Source organism: Thermobia domestica, unplaced genomic scaffold (assembly GCF_964235325.1).
Source record: "Thermobia domestica unplaced genomic scaffold, izTheDome1.hap1.1 HAP1_SCAFFOLD_171, whole genome shotgun sequence".
NCBI lineage: Eukaryota > Metazoa > Arthropoda > Insecta > Zygentoma > Lepismatidae > Thermobia > Thermobia domestica.
In genome coordinates this window covers 39,801-64,575 of record NW_027655909.1, presented here as the reverse complement: position 1 = coordinate 64,575, position 24,775 = coordinate 39,801, and the positions used below count along the sequence as shown (strand labels likewise).

Genomic DNA, 24,775 nt, shown 5'->3' with positions numbered 1-24,775 from the left:
ACAGCCTTTGAAAGTATAGATAAGATAAAGATAAGTGCTGAAGAGTATATGTACTGTTATTACACTGCTTGACAATTGCTAAGGAACATGTAACATTCCCTACAGCCGACTAATTACAGTCAAATGCAATACAGAGGGCGTAGTTGAGCAGGACCTGTTATCTTTATAAAAGGCAGTGCATGAAAACTCGGTATTCAGTCGACAGTGTTTGACGTTGACATTGAGGTGTTTGACGTAAATATCACCGTAGGTGGTGGAACTCAGTTCTGTGAAATTCAGTGTAGTGGGGCAATAATTAAGTGCAAAACGGCTTCAAGACAGAATTTGTGTGCTTATGATCGTGCACGTGCAGTTGGACGGCTGGAAGCTTGTCAATTCTATTACTAGTATGGCGACAGGAATGGGAGTGTCAAAAAGTGTAATCTCGCGATTGAAAAAGGCCGCGGAAGGTGTAAATGTGATGCGAAACCACGCCTGTGGTCGTCAAAGGAAGATCACGCCTCAAGATGAACGATATATATCCCTAGCGGCGAAAAGGAACAGACAGCACACGCTGCGTCTGATAGCTGCAGACATTGTAAACGCTACCAGTACATATGTATCTACTAAAACAATTTCGCGGCGCTTAAATCAAGTTGGTTTGTATGCAAGGAAGCCTGTTAACTGCGTCCCATCATCGCGAACAATTACAGTGGTGTCAGGAACATATTTGTTAGGATCAGCAACAGTGGCCCAGAGTGATGTTCTTTGACGAATCTCATTTCACTGTGACAAGCGATTCTGGCCACCAATTACTGTGGAGAGAGCGGGGAACATGTTATGCACAACAGAATGTTCATGAACGTGATCCTGTGGCAAAGGCATGATGGCGTGAGCAGGCATTGTGCACAATGGCAGAACCCCACTTCACATCTTTGAGCGAGGTAGTCTGACATCGCAGCGGTATTGCAGAGAGATTCTTCTCAGTCATATTCGTCGTTTTCGGAGTGCGATAGGTCCGGACTTCATGTTTCTAGACGACAATGAGCGCCCACACAGGACCGCTGAAGATTTGAACGTGAAGATATTACAAGTATACAATAGCTTACGTATTCTCCGAACCTTAATCCTATTAAGCATGCCTGAGATGTCCTTGGCAAACGTGTTTCTCAACGAATTTCCTCTCCCTGAACCGTGCAAGAACTGATACACGCCTTAAAAGAGAAGTGGGACAATATCCCCCAAGGACTCCTCACTAGTATAGTGGACAGCATGAATAACAGATGTAGAATATGCATTAGTGTCCACGGCGGTCACACATGTTACTGAGGTACTCATATCTGTGTCTTTCTGGCAGGAAGACCCATTTTTCGTGGTCATTTGGACGTGCTCCAAAGAGCATCTTTCTCTCTTTTCCGTTTTCTTCTTCTTCCGTGTGGCGCAATCTGTACCATTTTCCATTAGAATAATTGCACATGTCACTATTGCATATGTACTGCCTTTCGTTTCTTTCCTGAATGTCTAGTCTGAATTATTCCGAAAAATGGCACTGTTGCTTAGCATTTGTCAAGCAGTGTAGTTTTGAATGTTACGAAATTTTATGGTTTGGTAAATAAAAGTAAGTAAGTAAGTAAGTAAAAAAAAAAAAAAAATCCGAAAAGGTCACGAAATTTCATTTTGGAATTTTAGTAGGCCCCTTGGTGATGTACGCTACTCCTGTCAACGATGTGAGCGACTTGGAACAGCATATCCATAACACCTGTACAACTATCGCCATGAACCAGATATTTTCAGACTGGTTCGCCAATCCATAATCCGGCGTTGTCATGCGTACATTGCTGTCCATGGCGGACACTTCAAACATTTCCTTTAATGTGCTCGACGAACGTACGTTTGTGTCTCTCTCTGCATCTCGATATCTACCGCTTCAAATTTACTGTTCCCATGCTTTTGACCCTCGCCAACATGGCCAATATGGTCAATATACTATATGTTCATAGGACTTTTTTTTTTCGCTTATCTCGATGTCAGGAATCACCTCCCGACGTTTGTAACATAATTAGCTTACACCCTATATATATATATATATATATATATATATATATATACGGACGGACTTGGTTATAATGACACCAAAGGGATCTATCGTTTTAACCGAGTGTCGTTGTAATGGAGATTTGTAATTTGTATATCAGTATCAGGCATCGAAAATTGGAAATGATTAAGTATTTGACCATTCGATCAAGCCTATATTACAGATACGAATTTGATGACTTGTGAATGTCGTACTTGAAATGTCGCATGTATGAAATCACTTATCTTATGATAAACTAGTTGATCGTATGTAGTATTGATGGAATAAACGAGGTGGCGCACAAACCTAGGTTTCTTTAACCCTGTCCGAAGCCATTATTTAGATGGCGCTATCTTTGATCTTGACTAGTTTTAATATGTTATTGGTGTAGCTTTAGTTTGAAGTTCAGTTTCTATAATTATTTTAATTTTTCTTCAGGGCCGAATGATCGTATTGGATCTATATTCTGAGGAAAGTGAACAGTACACACGATTAGAATCTTACTATGGACAGCCGTTCATTTGGTGTATGCTGCATAATTTTGGAGGCACTATTGGCATGTATGGAGCAGTGCAAAATGTCAACCAGGTATACTTACCTAGTTCCTTGGGTTGTTTTGTTTGTCCTATGTGTGTTTGGTTGTCAGCGTATTCTGCTGAGGACAGGAAAGTCAGATTAAAATCCACACTTCAGTAACTTCAATCCCACATTGCCTTTATTAGAAATTTTCTTGTTTTTCATGATATGTTGAAATCTCACATATTTTAGTAATAGAAATAAAAATAATAATTTAAACATACACTGTGCGGCAATTCGAAATCGAGACTGGAGCTGTAGAAAAAAAGAGCGAACATAGCAAGTTTTTTTTACCTTGGACCATACCGTCTTGCATGTATACATTGTTGCGCCCTGGCCATCAGTGCATAGAAAGATTACTCGAAGTCCTTTTATGGAATACTGTTGAAAACCCTTGTAGCACTCTCGATGGACGTTATATCATCAAAGTACGAAGCTTTGAGTGTGGACTTGAGTTTAGGAAATAGAAAATAATCGCACTGGGCCAGATCTGGTGACTAGGGAGTGTGAGATAATAGGATTATTATTTGGTGAACCAAGAACTTCGCGTTTCGGTCATTCAAAATATCCTAAAGAGAAAGGTAAACCTACCTTTGTACCTCAGAGTTTCATTCGTTTACTGTATCATTTGGACCCAGTTGGTGATCTTAATCACCGTTAAGTTTCTTACAGTTTGTATGCTATAGCTTCAGTCAGTAAGAATGTCCTGAAATTTGTCAATCATTTTAGTTATTTCTGGAAGACCTACTTGAACCTGTACGCCCGTCGTGTTCCGCAGACTCTCTCCCAGCTCTGAACTCTTATGCCATTTAAAACACGACTACGAGAAAGGCAATTGCCCCCATAAACCCTTTTCACTATCTCAAATGTTACTATTGAAACAATAGTAAACAAAAAACATTGCTTCATACTTACCTTAATAATTACGAAAACTAATTTTCTCCATTATACCAGCTTTGCCTATTATACGAGGGTCACTACGAAAGTTTTCAGATGTGAAATAACTTACATACTTAAAATCAATTCAACACTTACATTTTCTCAAAGTATTCATCATTACACTGTACACACTTTTGCATCCTCGAAAACCACTTTTGGAAGCAGTGTTGCCAGTCTTTTTCTTCAAGTGTTGAAAGTTCATTCTCGTAAGTCACTACAGCTTCTTAAGGGCTGCACAATCTCTTCCCACGCATGCTATCTTTGATCCTTGGGAACAGAAAAAATCACACGGGGCCAGGTCAGGTCTATACGGCGGATGAGTCGTAGATTCTAAAAACTGAATTGTGATGTTGGCCGTGTGTGCGGACGCGTTGTCATGATGAAGCAGGATCCCACGCAATCTAGTTCTTGGACGCTGTTCCCGAAGCTTCTGGAACACTTTTGTTAAGCAAACAGTGGTGTACCACTGAGCAGTAACAGTACTTTGTTCTTCAAGTGGAACAGTTGCAACATGGCCAGATTTGGAGAAGAAAGTTGCGACCATCTTCTTCCCCACACTTCGCGGTCGCTTCACTTTCGTGGGTGGATTTTCGTCTGGAAAGATCCAAACTGTAGACTGGCGTTTATTTTCAGGGTCAAATTGATAGATCCAAGTCTCATCACCAGTAATAATGTCAGAGACGCGTCGAGAATTGCCTCCATCAAATCTTGCAAGCATTTCTTCACATCAATCCACACGCATGCGCTTCTGCTGTTCAGTCAAAGTGTGAGGCACCCAACAAGATGAAACCTTCCTGAGCCGAAGATGATCATGAAGAATTTTTGTTACTGCTGGCGATCCAATGTTCAGTGTAGATTCAATGTCCTTGAAAGTTGTTCGAGGATTTTCTCGAATCATTTGTTCCACAGCGGCAATGTTTTCATCTGACACAGCTGTTGCCGGACGTCCTTCTCTCTTTTCATCTTTAAGCGATGTCCGGCCTCTTCTGAATTCACCAAACCACCGAAAAATTGTATTACGGGAAGGAACAAGGTCCCCAAATGCCCCCTGCAAACGGTCAAGGCTTTGTGTCACGCTCAAACCACTTTTGAAATCGTAAAGGATCATTGGCCGAAAATGTTCCCTTTCGAGCTCCATTCTAGACAGCCGAATACTGCTCACATCAACAAACAAGTGAAGGCAATAAGCGAGGCGAGTTGAAACTTGCTTCGCTTCTTCGCTCTGGATACCACTACCGAACGCAATTGTTGGAATTCAAATACTGTGCCACAACAATGCGTATCTCAAAACTTTCGTAGTGACTCTCGTATACTATAATTGAGAATAAACTGATCACTGAGGAAAGCAAATAAATTTATTATTATAAAAGTAATATCTTGTGATACTTTCGCCAACTAACCACTTGGCTTCACCAGACACCATTCTGATCCTATTTATGGTGTCTGATGAAGCCAAGTGGTTAGTTGGCGAAATTATCACAAGATAATGAATTCGATTGCTTTGCTCTGCGATTAGTTTATTTTAAATTACGAAAACTAAAGAACGTTTCCGAAGATCACGGTCCTCATCATAAGCTCATTTTTAAGTCTAAAACTAGGTTAAAAAGCACTAAAAAATGTGGAAACGGTAAAAAGAAGTGCACAACTTCATGTCACAGAATATTATGGCAAATGCACAATCATTGGTCATTGCAAAGCTAGTCAAGCTAGTCATTGTTCAGTATTCTTCTTCTTTCGTTCCAAATAGATTAATAATATAGATGAGTTTTCCGTAAATTCGTAGAGAACTTGATATTCACTCTGTTCCACTGACGAAACAGTGACAAGCAATTAAAATATGAGTCTGTATTTAGCCGCGTTACGCGACAGCTGCCGCGCGTGTTTCAGAGGTTAGACACAAGATTTACTACTATAAAAAAAAACTTCCGTGCCAAAACAACTTACCAGCAAAAGAGAAGCTGTCTCGTTTCCGCTCGCTTTTCACTGTGTATTCTGCTAATTGAGAGTTATATGGCAGAAACGGAAGTATACTAGGTTTTTCCTTCTACGGCGAACATTTAAGCAATGGGACAGAGATTATTGGATTACTATCATCGTGTCGCAAATTAGTAGATTTTGAAAGTCGTAGAAATATGAAAATCCACATACTGCTATTCTTGCTACTTAAACAGTACTTTTAAAGTAATTTGTAAGGAGTTGGGTTACCAAAACCCTTTTATATATTTACCTGTATGTCCGTGTTACCAAACCTCTTTTATATGTATTTACCTTGTCTGTCTGTGGTACCACAACTCCTTTATGTGTTTACCCTGTCTATCAGTATTACCAAAACTCCTTTATATATTTACCCTGTCCGTTCATGTTACCAAAACTCCTTTATATATTTACCCTATCAGTCCGTGTTACCAAAATTCCTTTATATATTTACCCTATCAGTCCGGGTTACCAAAATTCCTTTATATATTTATCCTATCAGTCCGCGTTACAAAACCTCCTTTATATATTTACTCTGTTTGTCCGTATGCCCATTTGGCAGGGAGACAAAAAAAATATTTGATAAATCACCATCGATTTCGGCCAAGATGAAAAGAGTCAAAAGTTACGAATCGAGTTTGAAGGCGATATTCAAACCAGAAGCAGCAGAAATGAGCCACTTCCGGTTTTAACGTTGATTGCTATGGAATAAAAAAGGTATATAGCGAGAAGCGGTTTTCTGCGATCAATTAATCAATCCAAGAATACATTTCATTATATTATTATTATTATTATTATTTGTAAAGCCTCCACTTGCCTCTGCTTTCTCCTGTACCTTCAGGACTTGTTATATGGCAATCACTAGTGTCTCTTACTCTCTACACTCTTTTAGTTTCCTCTCTTTTCGATTTATATCCCCTTTACCGGTATCTCGGGGAGAAACACTTCTTATGCAGCACTTTACCTTATATATTGAAACGTGCTCATTTTCCCATTAAAAAATATTTTTATTGTTTTCTTTTATTTACTTCTTTTTAACCATATACAATTCCCTCCACAATCCAAATCAAAACCACATACATGAATCCAAACCTAGGGCCGCGGTGGCTCAGTGGTAAAGCGTTCACCTCTTGTGCATGGGGTTCTTGGTCCGATTCCAGCTCGCGCCAAGTAAGCTTTGTGGTGCAAAAACACCGTGTACGTGAGTTTTCTTGGGGTTCTCCCGTTTCCTTCCACGTTCTTCATTGCACCATTTCATTCATTTGTCCTCATCACCGTCTCCTTCAATCTAGCCGACATATTCGTGGGACGTAAAACTTAAAGATTTCATTTCATTTCATAAATCCAAACCGAACAAAATAAAAAGAAAAACAAAAACATTTAGTCAGAGTGCTTGGTCTTTGTTAGTCTCTTTGATTTTCATAATGTTTCAAGCGTGGACATCAATCTTTCGTAGTTTCGTGTCTTTGTATTTCCTTATTCTTTCTTTTTTTCTCCATCTCTCACTTTGGTTGTCGTCGTTGAGATATTTCTGTTTCTAATTTCTCACTGTGTTTTCTCCCTTTTTATTATTGGTATTCCGACATATATTGTGTAAATATTGCTTCCCCTTTGGTCTTCTGCTGTTTCTCTTCAGCTAAACTGCTTTAAAATATCCGTTCCAAATTAAACACCACAACAGATTGAGCAAGGCTATCGATAAAAATGTATAAAAATACAAACATACATCAGTTTCAACACACTATGTGTTGATCAGACCTCCATCCGATAAAATAGTGATAGAACATTTTTGAAACTGAGGAGAGGAGGAGTGGAACTCTGATGAAGACACAGTTATTGTGTCGAAACTGTTACTGTGTTTGAGTTTTTATATATTTATTTATTTTATTTATTTATTGAACAAATTCCCAGATACAGCATAACTTTGCCATTTTACACAGGGACATGCTAACAAAAGAAAGAAAAAAACAAGACAACAATAACAACAACATAGAAAAAAGAGTGTAAAAGTAAAACTATTCCGTCAAAGCTCGTTTAATTGCTCTTTCAAACACTGGGTAGCTCGAAAAAATGTCCACATCAGTTGTTACTTGATTATAACAGTTTGGTATTCTATAAAAAAGAGACCTCTGTATAACAGCCAACCTAGGACGGGCAAGATGGAATAGGTGGGTATTCCGGGTGATGCGGGAAGGGACACGTAAGGATAGTTCCTGAAGTAATATTTCCGATCTTAAGCTTCCATTAACTATTTTATGTAGATATTTCAGGTCAGAGATAATTCTGCGTACTTCAGGAGTTTGAATATTAAGATGTCGCAAGAGCTCCTTCTTAGATAATATTCGAAGTGCAGGAACACGAAAACGGACTATAGCGATGAAGAAATTGAGAACAGAATCAAGTCTGGAGAGATGTGTAGGTGCTGCCACGGCCCATATGGGAGAGCAGTATTCGATCTTGGGCGCTATTAAAGTCTTATAAAAAGTTGCTAATGAAGAAACAGTGCGTAGTTCGGTGAATCGATAAAGAAGTCCCAACATGCGCATTGAATTCTTTAGTATTGAGGAGATGTGATCAGAGAAGGTGAGTTTTGAATCAAAGATGACACCAAGGTCGTTATGACTAGCAGAATGTGTGATAGGGGAATCGTTGATATGGTATGTGGAGGGGACAGGAGACTTTTTCAAAGTAATAGTAATACTGTCACATTTCTTACTGTTGAGTTTCAAGTGCCACATTTCACACCAGCCTGCAAGGTGATTTATGTCTTCCTGTAGAGCAATTGTGTCATGGAGACACGATATTTCTCTGTATAACTTACAATCGTCAGTAAAAAGCAGAAGGCCACTAGGTTGAGCTGATAAGTGCGTGTAGAGATCATCCATATACAGGACAAACAGCAGAGGCCCAAGTACACTCCCCTGAGGCACCCCTGAGATCACGGGTTGGGGGTTAGAAGTCGCCCCTGAAAGAACAACTCTCTGTTTACGGTCCTTCAAGTAGCTTGTGATTAGAGAGAGAAATTTGCCATGTACATTAAATCTATTGGAGAGTTTATGAAGAAGATGAATGTGACTGACAGAATCAAAGGCCTTCGAGAGATCAAAGTAGATAACATCTAATTGAGTATTGTATATTTTATATATTTTTATGGATGGCGCTGCTTAGTCTGTTGTTGTATTTAGTTTAACAATATGGGAACAAGGCCTGATAGAATAGTTATATTTTAGATAACTTTGATAATAATAATAATAATAATAATAATAATAATAATAATAATAATTATTATTATTATTATTATTATTATTATTATTATTATTATTATTATTATTATTATTATTATTTCATTTATGCATTTTCACTGTTTACACACTTTACACTTTTATTTGCTGTGCTTTACACCCACTTTCATTTGACATTTTCACTGTTTTCTCATTTCTCTTTCGGATTTTTTACCTAATTATTGGGAAGATTTGTAACCAGTTTCTATTTCCCAGAGATAAACCCAAAACCAAGCACTGTTGATCTCTCTCAGTAACACTGAAACTCAAACAAAACACTGTTTACTAGAGAAACACTAATACTTAAAGAGAAGCTATTGTTTTAGTTCTTAATTATTATCAGAACTGTTTTTTGTTGATCCCGCAACTTATTACTTTCTTCTTATTTAATCTTCTTGGAAGTCAATTTTAGTTTTGTTGTTAGTTTTTCCTTTTCTTCCATACTCTTCTTTTATATGTTTTAATGTGTTTTCAAGCCTGTCGAAATTTTGTCTATTAAATTTAATTTCCTTTATGCCCAATTCCTTGAATCTGTTCCTTTCAGTTTGAATTTCTCCCAATTGTATAAAGTTATCACAATTTCGTAGAACATGTTCTGGATCCTGAATTTCCCCACATTTACACGTGTCGTTATTGTCGGTACTTAACCTTTTGTAAAAGGATCATGTCCCATAGTCTCTGTTTCCATGTGTCCAATTCTTCTTGTTTCCAGGGTTGGTATATCGGGTGTTCTAAAAATGGCGTCCACAGACAACAGAGTGCTATTCTGCAGATCAAAATAAAGCGAAGAATTTATATAATTGTATATCTTTCTGCTTCTATGGAGGTCACGAATTGCACTATGTGTAGAGGCACGAGTTTTTCGCAATGCGCGATAAAACGAAATGCTTCAGAATTAAGCAATTTTCAGTTTCTTGACGTTTTATAATATTCTATGTATATTTTAATTGGTTTCCGTTGCGCGACAAAACGCGAAATTGACAGTTTTGCCCGAAATTTCTAACAATACGCGAAATTTTAAAAATACGTTTTCATTAATTTAAAAACGGCAGTTTTCCGCTGACAGAACGGTAGAACGGTGTATTTTGGGTGATTCGGAACGATCAAAAGTTATTTGAAAGACAAGAAGCTAGTTTTGAAGGCTCAGTTAAGTTATGTTAGTGATAATTGTGGTGACTGTCGATTTTGTAACTTTTACTGAGACGAACAAATCTCCGACAGCACATCTATTGGGTAATCGTCTGGACGGACTCAGTACTTAATTGAACGTTTTGCGACAGAGCCTCTTTGGTGTCAAAACTAAAGCACACACACGTTTGTTACCAAGTGAAAAGAGGGCTAGTGTTGAATGTGACTTTAAAAAAATGTTTTCAGAAAGATCATTCTTAAAGCTTTCTTCCCAAAGAAAAGACTCTCAAACTACAGAAATATATGATGCTTTGGGAAAGCTATTCTTCTGTAATTGCATGCAGTAGTGAATCAGAAATAGTTGCGTTTTTTTTTTTTTTTTTTTTTTTAAAGCTTTGCTTTTATTTGAAAAAATACAAGCATCTGATTATAAAGTACCATATTTGGGGTTTTACAAAGTAGCCTATGAACTCTTGACAAGTGATTCGTCTGGAAAATGCATTGTAATGAATGTTTTGAATGGACAAAAGTTCCGAAGTGATGATTGTTTGAAGTTTGTGTTTTAAGTGTACTAATATATGTGTGGCTTCCAACAAGCAATGCCAATTGTGAGAGGTTTTATTCCAAGTATGGACTGGTGATAAGTGATAAACATACAATTCAATGAAGGAGAAAAATGTGGAAACATGTAACATGCTTATGTTTAATGCGTAAATGTAACTTGTGCCTATGTCTTTTCAGAAGACAGCAAAACTTTCCTACTCATAGTAAATTTAGTAGTTACTGATTTTTCTTCAATTTGATTTTAAAAAAATATAATTTTCTATAAGTGAAATTTTTCAATGTCAAGTAAAATATTCAGTGTATTTTGTTTTTAGGCAATTAATGGTTTATTTCTGTAGTGATCTATGAATAAAAGGAACAACTCTAGAAATATCAGGGAATATCTTTTCTACTGGAGCTACAAAATGCGACAAAACGCGAAATATGAAAAACGAAACTCGAAATATTCAAATTCTTAGTGCGAAAAAACTCGTGCCCCTAACTATGTGACAACGTCGCAGCTAAAGAACTATAAAATAGATCTGCCAATCCATCAAATAGTTACATCGATGTTTTCCAGATGTCAGTTAAAGTCGATGGACGCTGATACTAGCATCAGTTATTAATGTAACAATCGCTGTAACTGCTTGATGGGTTCGTAGAGCAATGCTAATGGATCCAAGTCATCTGTAACTTTGCCACATTGTGAAATTTTGATTCCCTATAGCGGCTGAAGGAAGCCTGTGAGAATATGCCACTGTATAGCATTTTCGCTTTATTTTGACCTCAAGAATATCGCTCTGTTATCCGTGAGGGTCATTTTTAGTACACCTGTTATATGTTTTTATTTTAAAGCTCTTTGAAAATACATCTTAGGGGCCGTTCACATATTGCGTAACGCTATTTTTGACCAATTTTTATACCCCCTGCCCCACTTGTCACACTTCGTAACACAAGGCCAAACCCCTTCCCCCCTGTCACGTAACACTTTTTGATTTTTGTTTTTTCACCAATTTTGGTTATTTTGGGGGTTATTACAACAAAAAACTAATTTTAATGGCAGGACTTTTTATTACAAAATGCGTGTATTTTGAATAAATTTGTAGTGTTTTCGCTAGCAACTCAAAGTATTAGAAAATTGTAGTACCGTAATATTTTAACCCTATAAGGTTGTGTAATTAACCAGTCTTGATTCTTCGAAATTGCATAGTATCGTTTTCCAAAGGAGATTACACCCATTCTTTTAGGTCACCGATGATTGGCAAGTAGGAAATCCTGCTGGAAGATACAGGTGAAACAGGATCTAAACAACTGACATCGACCTCTTTCCCCGGAGTCTAGGATGCTCCCTGTATTTGAAGTTTGCCATTGTCGACGATGCAAAGAAGTTTTCTTCCTCGTGGAACACAGATTCGACGTGGCTGCACACGTATAGGAGCAGGGACTTCTCGTTTGTGAACAAACTTTCGAGCGTCTTCTTTGGACTTTGGACTTCAGTTTACCACTTTTCAAATTCTTTTGTTCTAAATCAATGTCAGAATGAGAATGAACTAGATTTCTCCAGGAAAATTGAAATTCAAAGAGCAAAAAATACAGCATGAGATGAATATCCGACAAATTCGGTTTTTAATATCTTATTTTGCTCTGCAAATTGTGAATCGTTTCGTCGCGGAAAATATTTCACGAAAACGAGTGTCTTCTGTTTCACATTCGAAATTCCTTATAAGAATAGGGTGGGTAATGATTCAAATGAAAGGTTTTGAATCATATTCTCAGAAATAGCGGTACGAGTGGGAACACGAGAGCATTTGTAAGCGGTGGTTACGATTGCTGACAGCTAATTCCAGAAAAGCTTCGTGTGCTGTAAATGCATTGCGGCGATAGTCACAGAAAGGAGTTTTAATGTAAAATTGTAATACATGCAGTGTTCGTCACTAGCCATGCTGGTGTCTAGTAGCATCTTCAAATCCCTTCTGCATGATTCATTTTATATATGCTATTATGTTCGCAATTTTCCAAAACAATAGAAATATTTATTTATAAAAAAGAAGAGAACTGAATAAAATTATTTGTTTAAAATATTGCAGATAAACCTGGCAATAAAAATAAAAATTACAGAAAAAAAATGCGTTACGTAACGAAGACGTAAAACCCTCTTCCTCCCTTGCATACTTCGAAACGCAAGACTGAACTCCCCCTCCTTGCCGCGTTACGTAATATGTGGACGGCCCCTTATCTCCAGTCTAGTCTCTATACTAAAACCACAAGTGATAACAATCTACTACCAGTACCGGTTTCAATGTTAATTGAAAATTGCACGCTGTAATAACTAAACTTCTTCACGTAGTGTACATGTGACACTCCTACTTATTGAAATAACATAGCACTATTATAATGTAAATCTTGAGTTCAGCCTCTGTGGTTCTGTCGTGTAGGGTAAAGGGACGGATAATATTTGTAAGCAAATGATAAAGCAAAGTGGAAGGAAAGAAAATAGCTCCAAGGAAATTTATAATGCGTGAGTGAGATGCTGTCCACCATACAATCTCATGGCTTAGGATTAAAACAAGTACTGCTTGTACTAAAGGTGAGACCTCTGTCACTGAATTATCGTAATCCCTTATTACTATTACTAGTGACTAAATATGCTACGATTAAAGTCTAATATGTGACAGTTTTTTCTCTCTCTTTTTTTAGAGAGTATTTCAAGGTCGGAATATGGAGAATAGCACAATGATTGGAACAGGGCTAACACCAGAAGGCATCAACCAGAACTATGTGATGTATGACTTTATGACAGAGATGGCATGGCGGACAGAGCCAGCCAACTTAACAGAATGGTAAGCTTTGCCGTATAATTTCTACTGCTTCACTTGTTGGGTTTGTGTATTGTTTTCAAATACCAAGTATCACTAATATAATAACTAATATTCACTTATAATGTGCCGCATGAATTCTTAAAATAAGTAAATTTAAAAAAGAAAAGAAAAAAAAAGGAGTTCTAGTATAATTTCGGCAACCAATTCTGTTGCCTTCGATTGCTAGTCAGTAGTGAAGGGCTTCAATTTCATTTTTTTTTTTTTTTGTACATTTCAGTAAATAATGCAGAAGATTGTTTTAAAGATGTAAAATTAAAAAAAAAATGTTAAGATAGTCTGTTAGAGTTGTATGCTTCTTTCTAAATTCGGGATGGCATATATAATTTGCGACGGAGAAAGAATGTGTCGTACTGTAACCACCCTTGTAATGTGGGGTCACTGTTCGTGGTTCTGTCCTCCGTGGTCCTGTCAATAAGTATTCTACTGAGACCTGAACTTACCTGGATAGGACGATGAAGGACCTCTCCAGGAAGGGGTTACAAATTGTTTCCAAATCGCTCGTCGGTCTCAATGATGAAATGAGCATTAGGTGCCGAGAGGTTCGGATGTCTCGTCCCGAAAACCTCACGGACGATCAGACGGTCATCCAGACCATAACTCACACAAACATCATTCACTCAAACAACGAAAACACACTGGATTAAATAACACTATGCTTATTTATGAGTATAATATTATATATAAAAAGAATACTAACTAAGAGAAATGAACACAACACTTAACACAGAATATATATAATAATCTTCATTACTAAAATCACACTTTGCCTTTTTAATGCACTGTAGCCCTTTTTTATCACTTTTATATAGAAGATTATATTTCAGATTTCACTGCAAATGCTTCTCTCACACCATTGACGCACTTGGAGGATTAGCACTGGGGGAAAAGTTGCCGGATAATCCCACGTAGAAATCCAGTTGCTGCGCCAAATAATCCTGAAGCGTTAAGATGAGTCTCAGCAAATAAAAAAAAGTATCCAAAGTAGAATGCTAATGTTGGTGGGCACTTTTATAACTGACAGGTACGCACAAGGTACGTGAACCTGGGACTTCACTAGTTGAGGCTAGCCGTAAGAAAACGTCTTTCGCCGGCTAATAGCTTGTGCTCCTTAAAACAGAGTCAGACTTAATTCCCAACGCAACGTGCGTGGTGGCTGCACAAAATTCCGGAGTTAAACTCCCCGAGCTCAAAAGTTCTAGATACGAGCTGCAATGGTTGACTGAAGAGTGTTGGCAGTTCATTCCAAAAACCACTCAGTTAAAGCACCTGTATGCACATGCAAGCAGAATACGGAAAATAATTTATGTTAATTTTAGTCCACTGGTCACGATGCACGAGACATTGCGATAACTCGGGCGTGAGAAAGTACAGATAAGGAACTGCAAAACCAATGTGACTGGCATCACTCTGGTCACTCGAACACCTGGTCAGCTAGTATTTCCATATATGCTTAAAGAAAGCACTTAATTCAGTTCCAAATAACAGTGGAATATATACTGTGGATATTAATAAGTCTGGGAGAAACACTGAAAAGGTTCGTAGCTCACTGAAATGTACTCACCAAAAAACAATGTTTTATATATATATATGAAAAAACAATGAGAGACTTCTTTGTCCAGTTGCGTGGGAAGGAAGCAATTCCCACCGAAAAAAGAACTTGTTTGCGTCACAGAATAAAGTATAAATCGAAAAAATAATCAGTGTCTTTACGAAATATACAGAGCGTCCACAAAAAATACTTCTATAACCTGGTGGCGGTTATAGTACAAACGATACCTACTACATATATCGTAGGAACAATACCTACTACAAAAACTTGCTTCTTGTCATATCACAAAACTATCGTCTTTGGTGCAAGAGGTCCCGGGTTCTATTCCCGGGGGGACATTCGGTGGAAAAAGTGTAAAAGCCTTTTCAGATCAGCCGTTCTGAGTGAGGTTTTTCTGAGTTTTCCTTATTCTCACCAGACAAATGCCCGGATGGTACCTATCATAGAGGTTCCAGGCCGCTTCCTTCCTTTCGCAATCCTTTCTTCCTTCCCATTCCTCGGATAATGTGATCGCCCAAGGATGTCATCCCTCATACGTGACAGGCTAACATGGCCTTAGATGCCGACAACCTAGAAATCTAATTCCTAATCCTAATCGTCATATCACAAGCTGAAAATCTACTTAATCTACTTGACTTATACATTATTTCCATCCACAATTCTTTAATGTACGAATGAACACCATGTTAGGGAAAACCCAGGTTCACTCTATTGAATCTGAAAATTCTGTGTCCCAACTGCGAATCGAACCTAGAATCTCGCACTCAGTCATTCAGCAAGTTTAGGATTCATAATAAATATTTACTTTATAATGCCAACAACAGCACTGCCTCAGCTCACAAGTGTGTCGGTGCTGTACCATCAGTTAATAGCTCAGAATAATCTCTAAAATACTCATTGAATAAGTGTGACAATTGGGGATGAAACTGATGCACAACACGGTACTTAACTGCGAAATTATGGTTGAATTTAAATAAAATTCAAATGTTTTAACTTTGAGAATGACTAGTTGGGGAAAAGGTGAGAGAGAGAAATAGGACATGACTAAAAGATAAAGGATGAGACTAGCCTGACATTCCGATGAGACTGGTGTCGTCCTGGTCATCTGAATGATGAATGGTTTTCCCTGGAAGAGCCTGGATGTACTAAAATGAGCCAACAATTTGATTTTAATCCTGCTGACTGCTAGGGGTGGCGAGTTCTCTCGTTATGATACGTCTCCGATGATGTTCTTCTACACCTTAATTCTACTAGTCAGATATTGGACTCTATTGAATCTGCGACGATGATCCAACAGAATGGTACTCCCAAAGCATGGAGTTGGTTGTTCTCCAATGGAGCGACGTGCCTCTCACGACGAACCTGCACCTTCCTAAACCTTGTGGCGAATCCCCTGTCGATGTGTCCTCCGTGGTTTTGCTTAATCGAAAAACGATGAGTCTGATGTCAATGAATTAGGAAGTGTCAGGCCAGGCGGAAAAGAACGCGGAAAAGCAAGAAGGAAACTAGCCGGGTTTATTGACAATTTCAAAAGTGACAATTAACAAATACATGCTTATACAAGCTGTCTGGCAATGTACAACATTAATAAAAGTTTTGTTTCGTTGCATTTTAAATGTTCATAATTCTATCGTTGATAAATGTAATTTAATAAAGTAATTGAATTCAGCGAATTAAGTCAAGAGTTTATACAACTATCACATGGTCAGTTCACATCTAATACAGAGTCACTTCACAGAAGGAATGTTTTTCGTACTTGGTAACTGAAAAACAAAAACAAAACAAGATGTGTATGTAAATGCAAGCACATTCAACAACATAAACAGGTAATAAATCGAATTTTTCATAAACGAAAGAACTTAATCTTTGTCTGTGAATGGTTGATACAGATTATAACCTCAAAACAGTTATATATTGCCTCAGTTCATCACTTTCTGTTTTGTAGCAATTAATACGTAAAACATTATGTATAATTCAACGCATAAATGAACACTCATAACAACTAAATCACAGACGTCTTCATAGTTGGGTGTTCTAATTAGATATATATATCTTAATTATTGGAATAAGCTAGTACGTAGATACTGCACCATTTTCTTAGCAACTGAAGTCAATATCAGTTCATTGCCATAGCGACAAGTAAATAACCGCAGTAAACACAAATATTTGAAATAAACAATAAACAAATAATTTTAATTAAAATATGTTAGACTGCATTTCTTTTTCTCTCTTTTCTGGCTTACGCAACATTTGTAAGCGCTTTTTGCCCTAAAGATGGAAATACATAAAACGTCATCGTTCCAAGATGATCAGATTTCACTGATTCTTTTAGAAATTTATTAACACTTCCTATAAAAATTCAAATGTCTAGAAGAATTCAGCACTGTTGGAGAGTGACGTTGCGTAGCTCAAATTTTGGTATTTAAAACTTTATCGTGTGGGAGCTGTAGGTCATATACACTCGAGGTCCAAAACGATACTAAAGTCAGATGGTATAGGAAAGTAGATTAGTTCCTAATTACGAGGAAATAAAACAGTGAATTTTAGATCAGCTGATATTCCAAGCTGGTGCTGAGCTTTCAGTGTACCTTAGATGGCACATATTTAAGTATATTGTAATATTTGGTATAGAAACGGTACCCGGATGTTTCGTCTTCCACCTTTTTATTACAAAGGTTTCTATATAATTTATACACTATATTACATATATTACAAATGAATAATTCTCTGTAGTTAGACCTGCTGCCCATAGAAGTGCGGAGGTTTAGGGTTGGTTGGCCCCTTCCTGAAGCAACTCGTCTGAAGGAACCTCTTGCCCAAAGCAGCGCAGAGCTAGGGTAATATCTCCTGCCCGAAACAGCGCGGAGATGGTTGAGGATACCTCTTGCATAATGATAAATGATAATTTGATACATAAAATAGTGGTTAAGTTATTAGTTTGATTTGCCAGATTGGCATTGTTATTTATCGAATTGAAATTTGTATTCATCACCAATCTGAGGATTTTTTGTAAGCGATGAAATTGATATTAACACTTAACTTTGCGAACTGTACATATTGTGACCTATGAAATATGGACGGATTGGTTTAGCTACTCGCAAACAACGTGTACATGAAGTTAAAGTAATGCATGATTCTATAGCACGATACCCTGCCTACTGAATGACAGACTGCCCTGGATTCAAGTCAATCAATTTTGCTGTGGTCTTTGTACAAAGCGGAACGTACGTCTGTGCTCCGTCGGAAAAATACTGAGTGTTAAAATTGAACAGCGTGATAATGTGAAGTTTGTGTGCAGGCTGGGAAAATCCACAACAAAAACGTACGATATGTTAAAATCAGTGTACGGAGATTAATGCTTATCACGCACACAAGTGTTTGAGAGGTTTAAACGTTTTAAAGAGGGACGGGAAATGACCACAGACGACCCGCGTCCAGGACAACCTTGCACGTCGAGAACAGAAACGAACATTCAGAAAGTGAGTGATGTGATTAGGAAAGATCGTCGATTGAGCATTAAAGCTGTTGCTGACATCACAGGAATAGACAAAGAAAGTGTTCGTCAAATTTTACATGAGAATTTGAACATGAGTAAAATGTTGTTCAAAATTAGTGCCAAGAAACCTGACATTGGAACAAAAGGAAGCTCGAGTGAACATTTGTACTGACATTTTGACAAACATTGAAAAGGATCCTGCATTCTTAGATAAAATGATTACGTGTGATGAATCGTGGTTTTTCACAATCCTAAAACAAAGCGTCAATCAATGCATTGGAAGAGCCCGAGTTCTCCACGCCAGAAGAAAGCTCTAATGAGCAAGTCGAAATTCAAAGCCATGATGGTTGTTTTTTCCGATATCTGTGGGATCGTGTACGTTCATTGGGTACCCGAGGGTTAAACTGTAAACAACATTATTATCTTGATGTTCTGACAACCCTTCGTGAGAGAGTAAGAAGACGGCGACTTGATTTGTGGCAAACAAAGTCATGAATTCTGCAAGAAAATTCTCCTGTCCGTACGGCCCTATAAGTTAAGACATTTTTGGCTAAACATGGCATTCCAGTGTTGAATCACCCGCCATATTCGCCGGTTCTTGCTCCATGTGACTTTTTTTATTCCCCACTGTGAAGTCAGCCCTGAAAGGAGCCAGATTTGAGACAGTAGAAGCTGTGAAAAGAAAAGTGACGGATGTCATGAATATGATTTCAAAAAATGACTGGCAATACTGCTTCCAACAATGAAAAAATCGTATGGAACGATGTAAGGATCGTAAAGGGGAGTACTTTGAAGGTGATAGAGTTCCCATTGTGCAAAATATCCAATAAAAGATTTTGTAGCATCAGTCCGTTTTTATTCTAACCACACGTACTTTCTAGACGTGAAGAATTTCTGTGAGTGTATTTGTTTTTCCTTGTTGTTATGAGCTCGTGTAATTAACCTGTAGCTCCAGCGAATGATCACAATTTGTTGTTATAAACTTCAAAAATGAGAATATTTCACAAATCACCTCGAATACACAAAATGAATAATATTGTTCTTGACAGATTATTATCACGTTACAGTTAAGCGTGTTAGCTTAAACTTATGAAGAGCTCTCATGTGGCTAAGCCATCAACGAACGTGCTTTTGGCGTAGGAGTCTTGGGTTCTATTCCTTGCAGGAGCTCATGTGGTTCGGACCCTATATTAAGCTGTAGGTCCACGTCTCATATAGCCTCGCTGCTGAATGGAACGCTAAACTCAAATCAAATTAAATCAACTTAAACTCAAGAATGTGTCTGAATATTTATAGCCAAAGTTTTCACTGGACCTTTCTCAGCGGATTATTATTATTTTGTATAATCAGATCTCATGTGTTCCAAATGATAAAACATTGCAGGCATGGTTAAGGTTATATGTAACATTCTGAAACAAAATATATATAAAGCATATCATGATGAGTTTGTAACAATTATATTAGCTTGAAATACACCAGCGTTCTGTTCCAGTTACTTATGTCATTTATTATGGGTTCAGTTCTTTCTGTAAAGTTATCATTACTAGGAGAATCTGAAGTTTTGCACACCAGCATTTTAGGCATATTTCTGGCTTTAAATTAATAGTTATAGTCGTGTATCAGTTTAGTTCCTTTAGTGGATTTAACAATATGTTTTTTTTAATGTTGCAGGTTTGCATCGTACGCTACACGACGTTATGGAGTAGAAAACGCGGACTTAGTAGAAGCTTGGCAAACACTTAAGGTTAGTATATAATGCAGTTCTAATTAATTAAATAGAATATCATAATTGTACAGATGTGTGACAGGTATTTTCTTTAACGCTTCTTTCATATGTGTTAAAATCGATTGTACAGCTACTCCGTTCAACTGGATTGTTCTACATTCCAAATATTGGCTCTATTAACAGCTATCTGAATCTACGAACTAGATTATCTCGGTTACAGGAGTCTCGGGTACATATTTCCCCCTCTTTAGTCTGCATATTCTTCCTTTTCTGGAGCTTGACATTATTAGATGAAATCGGTTATTATTAGTATTGCTTGAATCTTTGCAGATAAGGTTTCTATTTTCTTGATTCACAAATGACTCTCCTGTGCAATTATTACAAATATTTCACCTTCTCGTTGTTAAAAAAAGCATTAAAAACTGATTGAGTTAGGATGTACTGTACGAACAAGTTAGAACAAGAACTGTTTCTTCTCCGTATTATGTTTTCACAAGAGGAGATAGATAAAGCTTCTTTACCTTCTCTTGGGAGGCATGGTTGCTCAGTGGTAGAGCGCTTACCTCTAGTGCGTGGGATCCTGGTTCGATTTCCGGCCAAGTAAGTTTGTGATGGACAACATCGTGCCCGTGGTTTTTTTTTCGGGGTACTCCCGTTTCCTCCCACTTTCTCATTTCCCAATTCTTCCACTATCATCAACTTGCTTTAATCATCGTCTCCTTTAGCTTAAAGGGTGTTTTCATGGGGCATTAAACTCAAAAATTTCATTTTTTTTTATTATATGTTGTCAATTTTTCCTTCTGTAACTCTTCTGTGGTCTACTTTTCCCTTCCCACATCTTCAATCACCCTATGTTCCTTCTTTTTCTTCGTTCTTCTCCTGTTCATTTAGGTTTGACGTACAGCTTTTGTTTATCCCACGTTATATTTGGCATCTTTTGTTATTTGATTCTTCTCACATCTCCGTACCATTTCAATCTTTTCTTCTTCATACTCGTAAAAAATTATTATCTCTCACTGTCTCCTTATGGTTTCGTTTCTTATTACGAAGAGAGTCCGAAAATAAATTTCCCCCCTCCCTTTCCCCAGGAAAGCGAACACCAACGGGAGAAACAAGACAGCGGTTGCACGCGCAACACACCCAGACATAAGTGAGTATCGTTCTCCCGCAATCCTGCAGATGGCGCCGTCACAGCGCCTGCGCAAAGCGGAGGCGAGTCTCTTAATCTGAGCCTGGTAGCTATGGAGAGAAGGCACGTTCTGACGTCGTGATTGTCCGCTATGAATGGACACGTGGTGTATCGGGACCAGAAATCCATAACCGCTTCGTGGAAATCTGTGGGGCTGATGTGATGTCGAAAGAAATAGTGCGGCGATGGTGTCGCCAATTCAGTGAAGGGCGGCAGCAAGTGTTGAACAAACCGAGATCTGGAAGGATGTGCACGGCCACTACAGACGAAAATGTTAGGGTGGTGGATGACATGATTAAAACGAATGCTGAAGTCACAGAAGCTGTTCGACGCTTCTTCCGTGTGTGCACAACTCTGAAATTTTCCTGGAAGGGTTTTTGAAGCTTATAGACCGATATGGCAAATGTCTCAATGTATGTGGTATTTACGTAGAAAAATAAAGGCACGTCTGCTCTTTAATGTCACTTGCTATTTTTGGTCCTACATCCCCACCTTTGTGCACATCGCCTGGGGAAACTTATTTTCGGACTTCCCCTCGTGTATATATATATATATTGTCTTCCCTAACATGCTTGTAATAGTGTATATCTCTGCTGTGTACGTTAGTACAGAGGCAAACGTAATCTTGTTACATTTCTATGGGATCAACTTACAGCTTTAGTCAACTTTAGTTGAATAATTCACATTTGAAATCATCATCTCTGATTTATTCTTTATACAGCACCCATTCAGCCTTTCCAGCTTAGATCAGCGCTTATAAAGTCTCTTGCTTGTTCATAAAACTTCTCTGCTTCCTGAGCTCCTCCGTGGCTAAGCGGTTAGCGTACGCGCCTTTGGCGTGAGAGACCCGGGTTCGATTCCCGGCGGGAGCTCATGTGGTTCGGATTCCACGTTAATCAGTAGGTCCACGTCTCATATAGCTTCGTTGCTGAACGGGACGTTAAACCCAAAATCAACTCAACTCAACTCATTCTCTGCCTCCTACAGTCTCCTTCTTATTATTTCTTATATGTTCTTGTTCTGTACTGGTATTGTTTATATTTCTCCATTAATTTGATTTGAATTTTATCCTTTTCTCTTTTCTTTTCCTTTTTATCACCATTACTTTATGGACATTACTTATTAATACCAATTTACGTGCAAGGATAATGAGATGTAAATCTCATGTAGTTTTAACAAAAGAAACACTGACCAAAGCTTAAAACACACTTTATTTTAAATTATAATAACGGTTTCGGATATCTAACATATCCTTCTTCGGACAATATCGAAAATAAATGAAAATACAGACATATATACAGTCATTGTTATGAGAAAGTTTGAATTATTTAACAGTCATATATATAGTCATTGCTATCAAAACATTTAAATTCTTTTAACACACATATATATAGTTATTGTTGTATTTTTTTCTTTTCTCCTATTTGCTGAGGCCTTCAGCCAATCCCGTAAGTCTTCTTGTTCACTTTCCAACTATCACGTTCCGTCATTTTTGTTTCTTATAAGGGCCTTTTTTTATTTTCTTCTTGTCTATGCTATCCAAACTTCCTTGCCATACTTCATTAATAAGTAAGCCTCCTGTCCAGTTCATCAGTTTCTCTCTTCCTACCTTCTTTATCCAATCTACTTCTTTCCACTTCCTTATTATCATTCTTTTCTCCATCTCCAATACTTCCTTTTGTTAAAATAATCAATCCTGGATAGCCATGGATAGTCTTACTACTCATGTAGTTGCAATATATTTTATTATTATTATTATTATTATTATTATTATTATTATTATTATTATTATTATTATTATTATTATTATTATTATTATTATTATTAAGTATTTTGCTTTTAGCAAGTCCTCGGACGAATGAGTTTTCTTTTCTTCTTTCTAAGATTCTGACCTAGAAATATTTCTTCCACGTTTTTCGATCTTTATCTTCTTCTTTTAACTCCCAGTATTTTCTTCTATTTTTCAAATAATTTATCAATTGTGTTTTTCTTCTTCCTACTCCTCACTTCCATCTTTGCCTCTATCGTGATATGAAGAAGATCATTTCTTCACAAGAAGTGTCCAACCCAATTGACCTTCCTGCAAAGGATGCTGCCTAAAAGCGTCCTCTTCTCTCCTACCTATTTTAAAATAACTTCATTTGTTACTCTCTCTGTTCATTTTATCCTCTTCATCTTCCTCCAGCACCACATTTTGAAGCGCTCTAAATATTTTTCTCTAACTTGCGTAATGTAAAAGTTTCTGAACCATAAAGTCCAATTCTCCATATATAGCACTTGATCAACTTTTTCCTTACTCCAATATTGAGCCTGCCAGTTAAGAGTGATCTTTTCTTGTTGAATGTCTCAATTCTTGACCTGATCTCTTTGGTGCAATAAGAGTCTCTCATCAAAATAATAGATATTTACAATAATTCACCTGTTCATGTTCTTTTTGTTTACTCTGACCAGCAAGGGCGCGTTTCCACGGGACATTCTCATAACTTTTGATTTTTCTACGTTAATTTCCATTCCATATAGTGTCCCAGTATCAACCATTTTGTCAATCATCTCCTGTAGTCCTTCTTCGGTTCTAGCTATAATAACAGTATCATCTGTTGCTGTTTCCTAATTATGACTTGACTGGTTTTAAATGCAAATTAACAACGCATAGAAAGGGAACTGGAGACACGAGAGTTCAGTGGTTGAGTGCTCACTTCTAGTGCGAGAGGTCCCTATTTCGATCTGAGACAATGTGAGTGGTGGACAATATCATGTCCATGGACTTTTCGTGGGGTTCTCCTACATTCTCATTACATAATTCCTTCATTATTATTCACCTTCATCAATATTCTGTTTCCTTTAGCCTAAAGGGCATAATCCTGAGACGGAGCATATCTACAGATTTCATTTTTTTTTTTGGTTCACCTTATGCAAGGAATTGTTCAATTTAGTTGATATGGCTGCCCAAAAATCTGAGTTTAAGGCACGGTGGTTAGTTCTGCTAACCACTCACTTCTATGTACAGGGTTAGCATAAATGATTCATTCGTTTTGAAAAGGCTATATTTTCAAAAGTATTACACATGAAAGAAATATGAAAAGAACCACAAACTCACCAAGTTTGTATTGTGTAGAGTTTGGCACCCCCTCATTGACACATCGCAGTTCGTGACTACGTAAATGATGAACTTCCGCATCGCTGGATTCGGCATATTAGTGAGAATGACCTAACTTTGGCGTGGGAGACCCGGGTTCGGTTCCCGGCGGAAGCTCAGGTGGTTCGGACACCACGTTAATCAGTAGGTCCCGTCTCGTATAGCCTCGTTGCTGAAAAGGACGTTAAATTCAAACTTAATTCAACTCAGTGACCTAGCTTTGTTCCCCTGGCCTCCCAGATCTCCTGATTTAACGCCCTACGACGTCTTCCTGTAGGGCTACGTTAAGAATCTTGTGTACGTACC

The 24,775-nt window shown here is 37.7% G+C and overlaps 1 protein-coding gene across 8 annotated transcripts in view; it reads left to right on the top strand.

Annotated features, from left to right (window-relative positions):
• Naglu (N-acetyl-alpha-glucosaminidase) overlaps window positions 1-24,775 on the top strand; it is a gene marked incomplete at its 3' end in the record, with an annotated part of 143,789 nt that overhangs the window by 84,061 nt on the left and 34,953 nt on the right. For all 8 annotated transcript variants that reach the window (XM_081747300.1, XM_081747302.1, XM_081747306.1 and 5 more), the window contains 3 exon segments: window positions 2,492-2,641; window positions 13,192-13,334; window positions 20,090-20,162. In XM_081747300.1, the coding sequence (XP_081603426.1) occupies window positions 2,492-2,641; window positions 13,192-13,334; window positions 20,090-20,162 (366 nt within the window).